This window comes from Penicillium antarcticum, assembly GCF_028974205.1.
Source record: "Penicillium antarcticum strain IBT 31339 chromosome Unknown utg000009l_segment0_segment0, whole genome shotgun sequence".
NCBI lineage: Eukaryota > Fungi > Ascomycota > Eurotiomycetes > Eurotiales > Aspergillaceae > Penicillium > Penicillium antarcticum.
Genome location: NW_026695307.1, coordinates 4433552 through 4449263, shown reverse-complemented (window position 1 = coordinate 4449263; position 15712 = coordinate 4433552). Strand labels below are relative to the sequence as shown.

Sequence of the window (15712 nt, the reverse complement as noted above, 5' to 3'; positions counted from 1 at the left end):
AGAACTCCAGTAACACCAAAGGAGAAAACCCATATACAATCGCCGTGGGAACACCGTCTTCATACTTCTTAATCTTCTCATCCCTTCCTACCCTCCTTGCTCCCCCCATATGGTTCTACTGTTCGAAGCCTGTCACCAATGCACCCATCTCCCGTCTCATAGCGCCGATCATGCACTCGGCACTATCGGAGCTCAGCCGACACTCGGGTGCGAACAGTCCAAAGTCCAGCCGACCATCGCGAATTGCAGCTTCGACGTCGATTGTTGGCTTTTGAGAGGTTAGCAATTGCTTTTTTGACCTCTTATTATCGTTGAATGCAGTCTTACCTGGTAGACAACTTGGGTAGCCGCCGTTGGGGCGCTCGGGTGCTTGTTCTCGGCTGCACCCGGTGGCGCTGTACCATTGCCATTAATCTGGGTCTCGGTCTGCGTTGCAAGCGTGGCTTCGGCCCCGCTCAGCCTTGACAACTCCTCGCGTTGAATCGCGGACAAAGAAAACTTTGTGTCGTTGCTAGGCAATTCATTCTTTGGAAGTCGCAGGAAATTGACGCAGGTATCAATGTGGACGCCGGTCCATTCGGCAATCTCCAGGAGAGATACGCCCGAGTATTCCACTCGGCTGATCTCATTGATTTCATCTTGAATTCTGCGGGCGGCTTCGAGTAGGCTGTCATTTGTGTTGCTAAGTTTGTCATCCAATCGTAGTGGAACGATATTGACGGTAGGAATGACAGATTCCACCAAACCTTCGATGGAATGCGACCGATTAGCAAGGTAGAGGCCAACCGTTAAACGCCTGTCAGACCCTTCATAGTCTGCTGTTTCAGCAGTGCTGAAATTCTGCTGATGAACTCGAGCATAGATGGCCAGGAAAATGGTTTGAATGCTGAGGCCCTGGCGCTTAGCGACCTTTTCGACACACGCCATATTAGGCACAAGACCCGGTCGGTAGTACTTTTGCACAGAGCCGAAACCATCTACTCGCTTTGCCGCCTTTTGAGTTGAGATTTGGCCTAGATACTTCTGCCAGAATTGACGCCGAACGTGCACCGGCGAATGGAAATGCTGGAAAGCCACGAGCCCTGAGAGGTCAAGACCAGGTTCCGATTGAATAACCTCATCTTGACTGCATTGAGCGACAAGCCGTCTCAGAATTTGTGGGAGACTGACTGCGTCATACAGCGCGTGGTGAATCTGCAGAGTTAGCGCCGTGCCCTTGGTTGTTTGACAGGCATGCAGTGCAACCGGCACAGCCCCAAATTCTTTCTTAGATTGTTCTGAAACAAGTTGATTGGGTGTGGAATGCCAGATGATAGGAATGTGCACCGCCTCAAGCTCGATCTGGATGTACGGCACAGGCTGAGGCCCGTGGACAGGCAGGAATGCTGTTCGGAGCATCGGTGTTTGTTCAATGACACGAGCCCAGGCACTGTCAAGTACATGCCGGCTCAATTGACGTGATGCCATATAGTAGAACTCTGGATAGAACACCTCCGGATTCAAGGCGTGCATCGAAAGGAAGTAGGACTGTCCAGCAGTTGCAGGGAAGACCGTCTGCACTCGCTGTGAATCAATGCCATGCGACTGTAGTAGGGTAGTCACATCGATACCATCAAGCAACTCATCAAGGATGCTCGATAGGTTCGTAATTGAGAATTCTGTTTGTCTGCTGTTGGCTGCTTTGGCCATATTTTCGATCGTACCAGCCCTAAGCATGTCGCTGACAGCGAGCCTAATCGACTGTTTCATGAGAAGCGCAGCAACTTTGATGGCGCTGATACTGTCCAGTCCAAGCTCGAAAATAGTCGATGTCTTCTCAATAGAGTTCTCTGGTACACCAGAGACAACGGAGAGAATATTGCGAACTTTTGACTCAACCGGCGACCATTTGGATTGGCTTGACGCTGGTCGAAGTGTCCCATGCTCAACACCTTGAGCAGGAACATCCTCGAAGGATGAAATCCCACAAACACTCACACCCTTACCAATGAACTCGATCGTCTTCTCTGCTGGCTGATCGATAATCGACGAAAAAATATCCGCCATCTGTCCCAAAAGGACAAGGGTATCTTCATCCCCCATCACATCACCCCGACATGCAACACGACCAACAAGCTCTTCCCCAACCCCCTCAATCTCAGCACAAACAGGATATTCAACACTCGCATCTCCACCAGTGGACTTGTACAATACCGGGGCAGACCCAGTTTGAGATTCTTCAACCGGTCTCTTTTGATATATGAAGAGCGTATCAAACAGCTGCTTCGACCCTGTATCCGGCCGAGCACGTCGAAGTGGAAAATGTTGATGCTCTGCCATCATGAGCAGAGCCTCCTGTACATATTTCACCAGCCCCAACCGTGTTCCATGGAGAATGACACGCATGGCCACGGTATTCATCGTTGGGAACATCACGTGCTCGGACTCGGCCACGTTCCGACCAGATAGTACAAGGCCAAAGACCACATCCAGCTTTTGAACATGAATGGCAAGGACTAGAGACCAGCAAGTGACCAGAAGAGCTTGGAGAGTAATGCCATGGAGTTTACAGAATGACTCTGCCCTGAAAAGCGGGACAGAGAATGACTGTTCTGCTCGGTGGACGACAGCTGAGTCGCTACCGGCATGCTTCATCGGCAAGAATGACGCTGGTGTGAAAGCTGACAGCGTCGCTCTCCAGAATTTGAAGGCTTGATCACCTGATGAGTCGATGATTTGTTCGAGGATTTCATCGGACGATGGGCGACTGCACTCTTCGCCCGCGTAGGACTTGGCCACATCCTCATGGAGCAGGTTGATTGACCAGCCATCATAGAGAGCGTGTGAAATTGACAAAACAAGGTATCGCTTATCGCCTTCCAGCGCGATGGTGATGCTAAGCAAGGGGCGGCTCGCGAGTTCACAGCGGGCCCTTGACCGCTGTGTTTCTATGATGGTTTCCACGGATACACCATGCAAATGAACAGTTTGAACATCAAAGCAACCCTCATCGTGGATAATTTGAGCGTAGGATACAGGAATCTTTGGATCCCAGACTTCGACGAACGAGGTTCGGAGTATAGGGTGAGCTCTGACAACCGCTCTCCACGCCTGCTCCATTTTTTCAATGTCCACTTCAGGCTCAAGCTGGAGGATTTCATGGTTGTAATAATGCTTGTATCCAGATGCAGCAATTTCAGCAACCATAGCTTCTTGGATAGGAGTAGCTGGTAGAACCCGCCTCGCGCTCGGAAGAAGAAGCCCATCGTCCTCGAGGAACTTGGTCAAAGTCTTCTCCATTTGAGCGAGCAAGGATAATGTTCCGTTCTTGTGGTGGCCATTTGACGTTGAGAGCTGCTTGCTCATGGCCTTCACTGTGCGATGGCGCATGATCGAGCTGACAGGAAGTTTGATACCAGCTTTACCCAGGCGCGAGGAGAGCTTGATTGCATCGATGCTGTCAAGTCCGACTTCAAAGATGGAGGTTTCTTCACCAATAGACTCAGGCTCTATTCCTGCAAGAGTTGCAATAATATCACGAATAGTGGATGCCTGGGAAGTCCACTCAAACAGAGCGCCACTGGTTTGTTCAGGAGCTCTGACAGATGCGCCGTGACCGTTAACTTCGCCATTCGTCACAGCATGTGTATGGGAGGCACCGCTCATCTTGGGTACTCCCTTGTTCAAATCTTTTGCAAATTCAAATATGGTCTGCTCAAACTTGGAAAGCAGCAGCTGGGCCTCGTCGGATGATACCACATTGCTTTTCGCAGCAAGGGTAGCCGTCAAAGATTGCGTGCCGTTGCGTACAATCTCAAATGCAAGAGGATATTCATGTTGAGCCTCCGAATCAATAGTGGACCAAAGACTCTTTGACAATGCCTCATCGTCATCATTCTCCCGCTGGAAAACGAACAGAGAATCAAAGAGTCGTTCGTCAGGGCTTCTCCCGAGCCATTTGGCTATATCACGGAGTGCGGTGTACTGGAAGGGCATCATAGATACCTGGTACTCATGGCAGCACCGCGCAACATCAGACCAAGTCTCCAAGCCAGTCAGTTGGACATTGCTTGGGATGGTATTGAACAGGGGTCCGATCATATTTTCAATGCCTGGGACATCGATAGTTCGACCTGAGGCAATGATGCCAAGTGGCGGCACGAATGAGTACTGCTGCTGGAGAGTCAGAAGCCAACAAGCGTGGAGGACGGCTTGCTCGGTCACATTGAGGGAGCGACGAAGATGGTCGATCTGCTCGGTGGCATTGATCTGAGCTTTGTGGAGAATTGGTGTGCTATCTTGTCCGTTTTCGACCAAAGGCTGGTTGTGACAACCCGCCAAATGTTCTTTCCAAAATTCCTTTGCGGAAGGGTCTTTGCAAAGAGGGCCCAAGTGCAGGACATCGAGGAATTCGGGACGTGGCTGAGATTTCTTGCTTAGATAGTTCCCAGCAACAGATTCAAGGAGAAGCACCAGACTGTTTCCATCATAGAGGCCATGGAAAATGTTCAGATACATCACTGATACAGCCGAGGAACTGATAACTCCAACTTCCCACAAATCGGAAGAGAGACTATCAAGTCGGGCTGTCCATTGTTTGTACCGCTGTTTGCGCAGACTCTCAATTTCTGCCTCTGTCTCAACAGCACCAAAGAACCAGGGAAGCGTGTCTTTCTTCAAGATGACTTGAGCATAGCCATCTGGAGATGGCGAGAATCGAGCACGCAACATTTGAACTTCTTGCTGAGTTTGATTCCAAGCTGTCCGCAATGCTTCGAGACTGACAGAGGAATCAAGTTCAAAGTTGAAAGAAGAGCAGTACAATGGTGTATCACTGGAGAGATAACGGTAGATGATACCCTCTTGAAGAGGTGTACAAGGCGCAATCTTCTCGACATCACCGTTAAGGACTCCGATGTGTTCGATGACAGTATGAGAGTTCTTCTGCGCGAAAGCGTCGATATCTTGCTTGGCATTTCGCTGAAGGGTTTCAACCGAAACATTAGATGGAGTAGCGGTCTGAAGGGCAGAGGCCATTCCAGCGATAGTAGGATGCTTCATAATGATAGAGGGTTGAGCCTGGGAGAACCCTGCCTCTCTCAAAATTCTCGAGAAAGCAATAACAGAGATCGAATCCAGACCCATCTCATAGATGCTGGACCAAGACGAGACCTCTGTGCCAGACGAGCCAGTAAACTCCGCAAGAACAGAAACAATCTGCTTTCTGAGCGCGTTGTCGGTCGGTAGGTCGACACCCATGGAACTCAATTTCTGAACATCTTCCAATGAAAGCTCCTGGTAGATACCCTTCAGGGCTTTCATATCAGCCTTGTTGTTGGCTGATAGGGGGAATCGAGTCATGGGGATGATATGTGTCGGCACCATATACCCAGGAAGGTGAGTACGACAAGAGCCCTTGATCTTCGAGAGGAGGATACGGTCATCATCGGAGGATCGAACCTGGACATTGACATTACGGGGCTTCTTGTCTCCATTTGCTGACAAAGTGGTGAAGAAGGAGACAAGTTGGTCTTTGGCTTGCTTCGGGTGCGTAATGACAAGAGTAGCGACTTCGTTCAATTCAGGCGTAGCCTGTTTGATGACTTCGTTGATCTCCCCAATTTCAAGACGCTGACCACGAAGCTTGACCTGGTCGTCGATTCGACCAAGAAATTGGAAGCTTCCATCGTGTAGGATCCTGACCAGATCACCGGTACGGTAGATACGGTCTCCGAACTGGGGTAGGGTTTGAAATCGCTCTTTCGTGAGCTCTGCTCGATTGAGATAGCCCTTTCCAACTAGCGGTCCTGAGACACAGAGTTCACCAATGCTACCACGCAGCACTGGTCTCACTGTACCGGGACGGAAGACATATGAGCCGACGTTATCGAACTGCGGTCCAATATTGGAGGCTTTGTCGTTTGCAGACATGCGGGGAAGCATGGTGCATCCGATTGTTACCTCCGTAGGCCCGTAGCCGTTGTAGATAACGCCATGCATGCCCCAGGCATCGAGGATTTCCTGCTTCAAAGCCTCACCACCGGTAATGAAGACACCCCGACAGAGCGAAGGAACTTCATCTGGGTGAACAAGTTTTGCCAGACTAGGCGTGAGATCGATGTGCGTGATCTGAAGCTTTTGGATTGTGCCAGGCAGATCCTCGAATAAAAGGTCTCGGGGACAAGAAGTGACGCAAATTCCAACACTCCAACTCCAGTATTGTTCCAAAACACTGACGTCGAAATGGAAAGATGCGAATTGCAACCACCTGGATTCTGCATCCCAGTGGCCTGCGAACAGTCGCTGGAATGCTAGCATTGCCTGTACGGCATTGTCATGTGTAATCTCACATCCTTTGGGTGTTCCGGTTGTACCAGATGTGTACAGGCAATAAGAGGTATCATCTGGCCTGATTGCCCGAGCGAGTGATACATCAGCAGTGGAGATGCCATCAAGTAGACCAGGTTCATCCAATGCCTGAACATCAACACCCGAGAGATTCTTCAACTCGGATAATTTGGATTCATTGCAGAGCAGAACCTTGGTTCCTGAGTCCTCCAACATGAACTGCTTGCGGGAGATGGGAGCGCTGGGGTCAATAGCCAAGTACGAACATCCCGTCTTCAGAATACCCAAAATGGCCATAGATGCTTCAGGGGACTTGTCGAAGCAAATGCCAACCATTCCACCAGGAACAGCTCCCTTGGTCTGCAGGAAATGTGCAATTTTGTTGCCGCATTCGTTGAATTGGCGATAAGTCCAAGACTTCTTCTGTAGGCTCTCTGCAGTATCCCCTGACGCGAACTCGAAAGCAATCTTCTCGGGGATCTTGAGCGCGTTGACTTCGACGAACTGGTGCAACAGAGAGACCGTGGTTGAAATGGGTGCTTCCTTGGCGGGTGTCACTGATAGAAGGTTGCTACCCACAGATTCGTGATCGGTGGAAATGGCATCCGGATGGAAGACAATGTCCTCCAAGATTTTGTCATACTGACCCAGGAGGATGGTGGCTTGCTCCGGAGGCACGATGTCACTGCGATAGCTCAGCTGGATCTCGAGGTCTGTTGAGTGCGGAATCAACTCAATGGAGACGGGGTACTAAAAGCAAAGTTAGTTGACGTCGCAAAAGAGGTGACATTGCTAGAAGCGCTCTGTCCACTTGCATCGATCTTCGTGGCTTCATCGACGATATCCCATTCGTCAAACTCGGTGGTTTCGGAAGTGAATTTCTGGTAGACGAATAGAGTATCAAATAGCGGCTCCTCACTACCAACCCAGCGTTGAACATAAGAGAGGGGTGCGAATTGATTCTTAACCAGTAAAGCATTTCGCTTCAAAGTCCGATCCAAAAGATCCCGGTTAGGACCCTCGATGCAAAGAGGTGTTGGGACAGTGACTAGACACGGGAACACAGCATCTTGTGCGTCTGTAGACAGATTCCTGCCCGAAAGAACAGTTCCAAAAGTAACATTCGACTCTCCTGTGTAAGCTGAAAGCAACCTAGCCCATGCAACTTGGCCGGCTACTTGAAGTGTCACACCAATACTCCGACAGGCATCTTCGAGGGCCTTTCGAGGTTGCGTGCAGCGGACAGAGGTGCTGAGGAGCCTGTGCTTGTCGCTACGGATGGGATGAAGATCAGGGAACTTGGAGGAGTGGACTTCTGGGCCCAAATCTTGCCAGAAGCCCTGTGCGGACTGGGTCTGACGCTTGCTTTCGAGTAAGATTGGCCCGAGTGTTGCGGTGACTGGAGCAGGGGCGGCCAATGTCTTGCCCTCGTATACTGCTTTGATATCTGCGAAGATAGAAGACAGAGATTGCGCATCGTAGATGGCGTGTAGGGCAGAGAAATGTAGAACTGTAAGACTTTTCTCGGCTGAAACCTCGATGCTCCAGGGGGGGCGGTGGAGGTTTTCCAGCACCTGCTTTTCTTGGACATAGGAGGCTGAAGTCTCATGCCAGGGCAGTTCAATATTCTCGGGATAAGTGATCATGGCAAATGGATGCTGTTGATCGTGTAGCTGAACAAAGCCAGTACGAAGCATCTCATGGCGGGCCATCACCTTGAACCAAGCTGCCTTGAGAAGGGCTTTATCCAAGGGAGTAGAGAACCTCAATGACATTCGATTGAAGTACACATCACCATGCGAGTGCGTAAACATGGCGAGCATACCATTTTGAACCGGCGTGCAAGGGCGCAGAGCCTGTATATCTTCCGGCAAAAGCCCAAGCTGCTCACAAACAGATTGCAAATGTTTCTTCTGGAATGACGAAAAGTCGAACTCGGCTTCTGGGATATTCTTCACACTAGAAGTGAGAAGAGCAGCAATTTGATCGATAGAAGCAGCCTGTTCAAGTTAGCCAAAGCCATTGAATAGATTATAAGTCAGCTTTGCTCTAGCACATACCTCGAGAATCTCACCGGAGGAGATCTTACATCCCAGCCCACGCAACTTGGCAGATATCTGAACAGCATTGATACTGTCTAGGCCAAGCTGGAAGATGGTTGTATCCTGGGACACATCATCCGAGTCAACATCAGAGAATTTGCAAAGAATGTCACGAACAGCCTCTTCTTGGGTTGACCAGGGGCGAGTCTGACGATGTTTGGTCAGGAACTTCACCGCATTCGTCGTTGAAAACTGCTTTTGCTCAAAGGCTCTGGGTATATCCAATCCAAGTTGTCTCTTATCAGATGCTTGAGCGGAAGGGTATTGAGTCATGTGTTCAACGAGAGCCACGAAATGGACCGTAATGGTTTCAGCCACAGCCTGGGAGATATGTGACGACTGGAAATGAAGACAGATCTGGATCTTATCTTCTGTCTCGTCAGGAATGATTTCGCAGATCAAAGGGAAGCCCATGTTTCCTTCATCCTGGAGAAGTTCCCAAATTTGGGAATCCAGGTCGGTGTTGCTGTTCTGAAAGATGAGAAGAGTATCAAAGAGACGAGAGCCTCCGCCAAGGACGCGTCGCTGAATGCGTCGTAATGGACTGAGTTGGTGAGGCAGAATGTTGCTGTTGGTCATTTGTGACAACTTCATGATATCACTATTTGTCGCGGTGGAAGAGGATTTGATTCGGATTGGGAGGGTGTTGAAACAAGGCCCGACTATCCGGTCTGCGCCATCGACAGGTACAGTCCGACAGCTGAAGACATTGCCAAATGTGACGTCCGAAGAATCGGTGTAGAGGGAGAGAAGTCGGGCCCATGCTGCATGGAAGACATTCAAAGGAGTCACGGAGAGGTCTTTGCATTGTTGTTTGAAGGATGCGAAAGACCCATTCAAGACTGCGTGATATTGCCGAGAGGCTGATTCATCTACACCGGCGGAAGGTGTGGGAAGTAGAAGTGTTGGCGAAACACCGAACAAGTAGTGGTCCCAGTATTCATCAGAGGACTCATAGTCCATGGCGGTCATATAATCAATGAACCGGTGGAATGGGGTGATGACTGGCAATTCCTGGTTTGATAGAGACCGTTGGACCTCGTTCAACAATTGCGCGATTCCCTCTCCATCATAGAGTGCATGATGGATAGAAAAGAGTAGGTGGGTCTTCTGTGCAGCAGAATCGGTGACAAAAGTCAACGAGTAGGGCAACTGACCGTTGACAGGAGAGAGACCCTCGAACTTGGATTTGCTCTCCTTGATCAAATTATCGATTTGATTGTCAGTGGAGGTTTCGATATGGAACCAGGGTAGGGCCGGGCTATCCAGCACGACCTGAGCATATGCGAATCGTTTATCATTAGTCTGCGTGAAACAAGTTCTAAGAATGTCATGTCGATGCATCATCTGAACCCAAGCAGCTCTCATAGCCTCGGCATCAGTGCGTACAAGAAGAAAGAGATGATTGAAGTATGCCGAATGATCGCCAGAATCGGCTGCAAGCATAGCCTCTTGCAGAGGTGTGCAAGGGTGGATTTCCTGAACGGAGGCAGCGGCAGCACCGAATTCACCTTCTACTTGATGAATGAAGGTCTCCTCAAACACCGTTGTGGGTTGGTGTGCCTCGACCTGTTCTGGCTGATCCCCATTGATTATGAGAGGGATGACTTCTGCAAGCTGGGCGATAGAGCTATGACGGAGGATTGTGGAGACTGCAAGTCTTCCACAGCCGGCTTCTTGCAACTTTCGGGAGAAGGATACGGCGGAAAGGGAGTCTAAGCCCAGTTTGTAGAATGATGTGTGTTTGCGGATTTTGATTTGGTCAGTGCCAGTGATTGCGGATAGAGCTAACAAGATTTTCTGCTCAAGCTGGGTGAGACTGGTTTCAGTATCATCAGAGATGGACTTCGGCGAAAACATTGTAAGCTCCTCTGGCTTAAGCTGTTCCACTCGTCGCTTCAAGTCAGAGTAATCAGTCTTGTTGGAGAGGGTGATAGGAATCTTGTCAATTGGAACAAGAAGCGAAGGCATTCTCGAGGAAGGAAGTTTTATCCCGAGCTCCTTGAACAGGTTGGTTGTGAGATCTTGACATTTTACAGGGCCAGCAGACTGAGAAGGAACCCAAAATGTTGCCAAATGCTGTTGGCCAAGTACCGAGCTATCCAAAATCATGCTCACGGATTCGCGCACACGTTTCAAAGACAAAATAGCGCGGTCAACTTCATCGATATCAATGAGCTGAGCTTGGATGTTCGCTTCTCCCCGTCTTCGGAGAAGTATGGTTCCATCTGGAAGTAGCCTGCCAAAATCGCCTGTTCGATAGAGCCTCCCGTATTCAGGGTGCTCAATGAATTTTCCGACCCGAGAGGAGCTAGAGTTCGATAGGGAGCGTCCAACTTGTTCACCACCAAAGCATAGCTCTCCAACAGCACCGCGAGGAAGAAGAGTGAACGATTCTTGATCTGCCACAACCATGGCAGAGGTGTTCCTCAGTGGCTTTCCAATGTTCTGAAGAGATGTTGATGCTTTGACATTGGGATAGATAGCACATATATGAGTGAGTGAACCAGAGCTGTAGGCTTGATAGATCTCTTTCTCGGCCCAATTTCGATGAACGCTGGAAGTTAGTCCTTCACCTAAAGTCAGCAGATACTTTACGCTGGGGACAGATTTCGGGTCAACATGAGATGCCAGCGTGGGTGTCATATGTAAATGTGTGACGGCCATGCTCTGAATGGCTTGCTCGACAGAATTCTCAGAGAAGACTGAGCACAGTGTCATGCCAGTGTGCCAGGAAAAGAAAGTCTCGAAGATTGAGACTATGGAATGTTAGCAAATTATTCCTAGAGTGGGTAATGTTATCAAAACTAACCGCCTGATCCAGAAGGAGATGTAGAGAGAATCTTTGATCCGGCATGTTTTGGGTATGCCTCCGAAAGAGTCTGTATGTTGCTCTCCAGGTTACGACGAGAAATGACAATATCATCTATGGAATCACCGTCGAAAGTGATCTCCACATAGGCCACATCAGACCCTTCCTCGACAGTCGGGGGATTGTCATAATGGCAAGGATACATGGAAGAGGAAACAAAGATTTGCTGAACACAAGACACAGAATCCAAATCAAATCTCTGCACAGACTCAGAGTCGACAATGCACAATTTCGACTCTGCCGTGGAGAGAGCTGATCGAACAGCCTGTGAGGTAGCATGGGGGATTAGGAGAATACCAGCACCGGATTTGGCGACTGCAAGGATGGCGATGTAAAAGTCGACCGAGTTGCTCAGGAGAACAGTGATTAAATCGTTGGGGGTGACACCGACATGATGCAAATGATGTGCGAGACGGTTGGCGTGAGAGTTCAATTCACCATATGTCATGCTTTTAATAACCGAAGGGGTAGAGTTCGACCCCGAAAGCATCAACTCGAGCGCTACCCGACTTGGATTAGTCGAGGCCATTGTTTCAACTCCCGAAGCCAGACTTGGAAGTGTGACTTGCTCGGCTGCAGCTGTATTCTGAACAGACAATGCTGATAAAGGCAGAAGAGAACGGATATTTTCAATCGGAAGTTGGACATTATCGATCAAAATTGAAGCCACGGAGTCAATTTGCTCCAAGAGAAGAGCAGCTTGCTCACTTGGTAAGATTGACTGCTGAGAAGTCGCTCTGGCAAGTACACACTCGGCTCTAGGCTCAAACTCTAGCAAAAGCGCAAATTCCAAGAACTCTGCAGCATTGACTTCTTGGAATGGCGAGTCCTGCTGTTCACCGGACCAAATGCTTTCTTGCCATACGACAGCCGTATCAAAGAGATTGCGGTCTAATTCGATTCCAGATGCTTTTTTGATGTCTTGCAGAGATAAGCTGCCATGTTCAAGGGACTTGCGGTTCATGTTCTGGATAGCTAGGAGGAGGTCTGTTACGTTTTGCATCTTGTCCAGATTCATACGTGTGGGTAGCGTTCTGATGCATGGTCCGAGGACGGTTTCTATGCCTTTCAGTGGGAGTGTACGACCTGAGAAGACTGTTCCAAATGTCACATCTTCTGTGCCAAGATAGGAGGAGAGGATGTAGCAGAAGGCGGCTTGGAAGATTGTTTGTCGACTGATGCGGAGATGTTGAGTGACTTCGTTGAGTTTTGGTACGGAGACTCCAAGTGTGCGAGTGGCTTGCTGCGTAGTAAATGGGACGTCTGTCTCCCTTTGGAAGTTGGGGAAGTCTGTTGGGTATAGTCCCTGTAGCTGGTCGCGCCAGAAGGTTGAGGACTCAGTTGCTGACTTGTCCAGCTTGTGCTCGATGAAGAAATTTGCGACAATATTGTAAGGAGGCCTTGAGGTAAGTTCATCCACGGACAAGATATCACGAAGATCGCTCAAGATCAATTGCCAGGACCATCCATCATACAGCGCGTGATGGATATGTACAAGAACCCGGAGTCCACTCTTCTCTTCTTTAATCTGGACTTGGAACGGGTTCAATACATCCTGACCCGCACCCAATGACGCATCGTAATCAAGATCTGCTTGCTCATTGATATGCTCGTCAATCGAATACCAAGTGAATCGACCATACAAGTGATCCTTGAGTCCGATTTCCACAAAACCAGAGCGCAGAATGTCATTGTGCTGAGCAAGTTGAACAAAAGCATTCTTGGCAGAGGCTGAACTGATCGAGGGCTCGAATTTCAGCTCGACCCAGTTGCAGTATGCTTTGCTGTTGCGCACAGTCTCCAAAACCATAGCCTGTTGGATATGACTACATGGAACAACTTCTGAAGCCTGCGAAGTCAACCCCAAGGATTCAACCCTTGCTGCACCTGCATCCGAAACAAATTGCAGAATTGCTTGAAGGGCTGCCTGGATATCTTCGGTGGAGCTGGAAGCTTCCAGGGTGGTGGAAAGCTGCCAGATCCCATCCACGGAGTCGGCTTCGAGCAGGTTTGCCACGTCGAGACGGATCCCCGCATCCAAAAGATGGGATGCAAGACGGATAGCACCAAGGGAATCAAGACCTGCTGATGCCAGACTCTCTGTAGATGTGAGCTTGCGACCAAGAATATCAGTCACGCATGAGATGATAGCTTCTTCCTTTTCATCTCGACAAGGCACTTCATCGAAAGACTGAGCCGTGCTACGGTGGCGCACGAAATCGGCTTCCAGCGTCTTCCGGTCAATCTTTCCTGACGGCAGTTGAGGGAATTGATCCACAAGTACGAATTCTCCAGGGATCATGAATCGTGGTAAGAGCTGGCGACAGACGTCTCGGATGGCACGATCAGTCGTTCCATGGCCGGTGGCTAGGACAAAAGCAATTAAATTGCCGCCAATGACCATAGTCACGGCACTGCGAACACCATCGGTTCTGGTGATAACATGTTCGATCTCTCCGAGTTCAATACGCTGACCTCGCAACTTCACTTGACCACTGGAGATTCGACCGAAACATTCGATGTCTCCGTTTGGAAGCATACGAGCTTTGTCACCTGTGCGGTAGATTCGACCGTACAATGGACTATCAATGAAAGCTTTGGCATTTTCTTCGGAACGATTTATGTAGCCATCTGCCAATTGAGGACCGCCAACGACAAGCTCTCCAATCTGGCCAAGTGGGAGAGTATGAAGCTCTCGGGAAGGCGGATCGTCATCTGATGGGAGGGACATGATGTACGCAGAAACCGTTTTGAACGGTTTTCCAATCATGTTCACGCGATCCTTCGCTTGAAAGTGGGTGGCGGCGGTGCAATGAATGGCTGCCTCGGTGGGCCCGTACATTCCATGAAGAATGCCCTTTCTGCCTTCTGACTGACCAAACTCATCCACCACGCGCCGGGTGAGCATTTCACCGATAGTAAGGAGCACGCGCAGAGAGGGTGCCGCAGCTCGCGTGCGCAGTAGCTCGCCCGCTACTGTAGGAGTCAACTCGGCAGCGTCGACTTCCATACGGGTCATCACCTGAGAGATATCGAGAAGCATGTTCTCTCGCTCGGAGCCGATTAAAGTGGCCCCTCGCATCATGGGGAAAAAGACCTCGAACACGGATACATCAAAGGTGGGAGACGCAAATTGCAAAAATCGCTTGAATGGGGGTATCAAATCATCATGAGCAAGAAGTGACTGGGTCGCAGCGAGATGGGACACTCCAACACCTTTAGGGCGGCCTGTTGAGCCAGACGTGTACATCACATAGGCCAGATTAGAGGATGTGCATGTAGTGGGACAGGGCTCAGTTGGGGGTGAGTTGGATTCAAGGTTGTCCACAGTTAAAACGGACAAGTTCTCCTTCGATGGGATTTTCGATGCAAGAGCATTTTGTGTAATCACCACGGATGCAGCTACATCCTGGAGAATGAATTCGATGCGGTCTGGTGGTGCGTCGGTGTTGAGAGGACAAAATGCAGCGCCAGCTTTGAGAATACCCAGCCAGGAAATGTACAACTCCATTGACTGGGGCAAAAGCACTGGAACAACCATGCTTGCACCATTAATCGTCGAAGCACGGGCAATATCACCCGCCAGCTTCGAAGACAACCGGTCCAAGGCCTCATAAGACAAGCAGCGGATGTTTCCCTCCGCTGTAAGAAACTCAATAGCATGTTTAGCATTGTTGAGGCCGCGTAGTGCTAGCTCATGCAGTAACCCTGGCCCTGGAAGTGTGGCAGGCTCGTCATTTGTAATAGATAGAGTGGGAGCCTCGGATGCAGGTAACACCAGCTGCATGCCGGTACTAACAGCCTGTTCCTGCACGATCTGCTTGAGCTGCTGGCCCAGCTGATGCAGGAAATCGGCATCCATGCCTCCGGTCGCATGCAGCGCCCCCGACTGCATCGTAGGGTCCACAGTCCACAAAAGAACCGGAGGCTGTCCGGACGGATAATCGCCCAGCACAACGGCCGTATGCTTGACTGAGAGACTGGCTACCTCGGCGAGGTCTGCTGGAAGCACTGTCTGCGCAGAAAAATCTGCCTTGACGGGGTTCCCGTTCAAGAGAAAGACCGGAGTTTCATCGGTCGTGAATGCGCGCAATAATAAAGCCCATGACATGGCAAGTAGTTCCGCGGGGAGCTGGGCATCGATATGCCATGGCACGACATGGACAGCATGACCCTCGTCATTGACGACAGGGAATTGAGTGAATCGATCCATGACCGGGTTCAACTTTTTCTTGCGTGGGATGTCACTCCAGCATATTCGTATATAGTTGGTGTCTGCTTATTACCTGCGCTGTGAGTGGCTGGAGCACAGGATCTAATGCAGGCGCTTAGTCGAAAAAGAAATCCGAAAAGTGGCCCTTTAATCAAATGACGCTGAATTAGTAGCGCAAATCGCGAGAGGGGTAGCAAG

At 49.9% G+C, this 15712-nt stretch overlaps 1 protein-coding gene across 1 annotated transcript; it reads right to left on the bottom strand.

The window, feature by feature from the left end:
* Positions 1-115: 115 nt before the first annotated feature.
* sidC (nonribosomal siderophore peptide synthase SidC) lies at positions 116-15514 on the bottom strand (the record flags this gene model as incomplete). Its single annotated transcript, XM_058468094.1, has 5 exons — positions 116-268; positions 328-7077; positions 7116-8327; positions 8388-11188; positions 11242-15514. 5 exons carry the CDS (start codon positions 15512-15514, stop codon positions 116-118), a joined length of 15189 nt encoding a protein of 5062 aa, XP_058315940.1.
* Between the last annotated feature and the right edge of the window lie 198 nt (positions 15515-15712).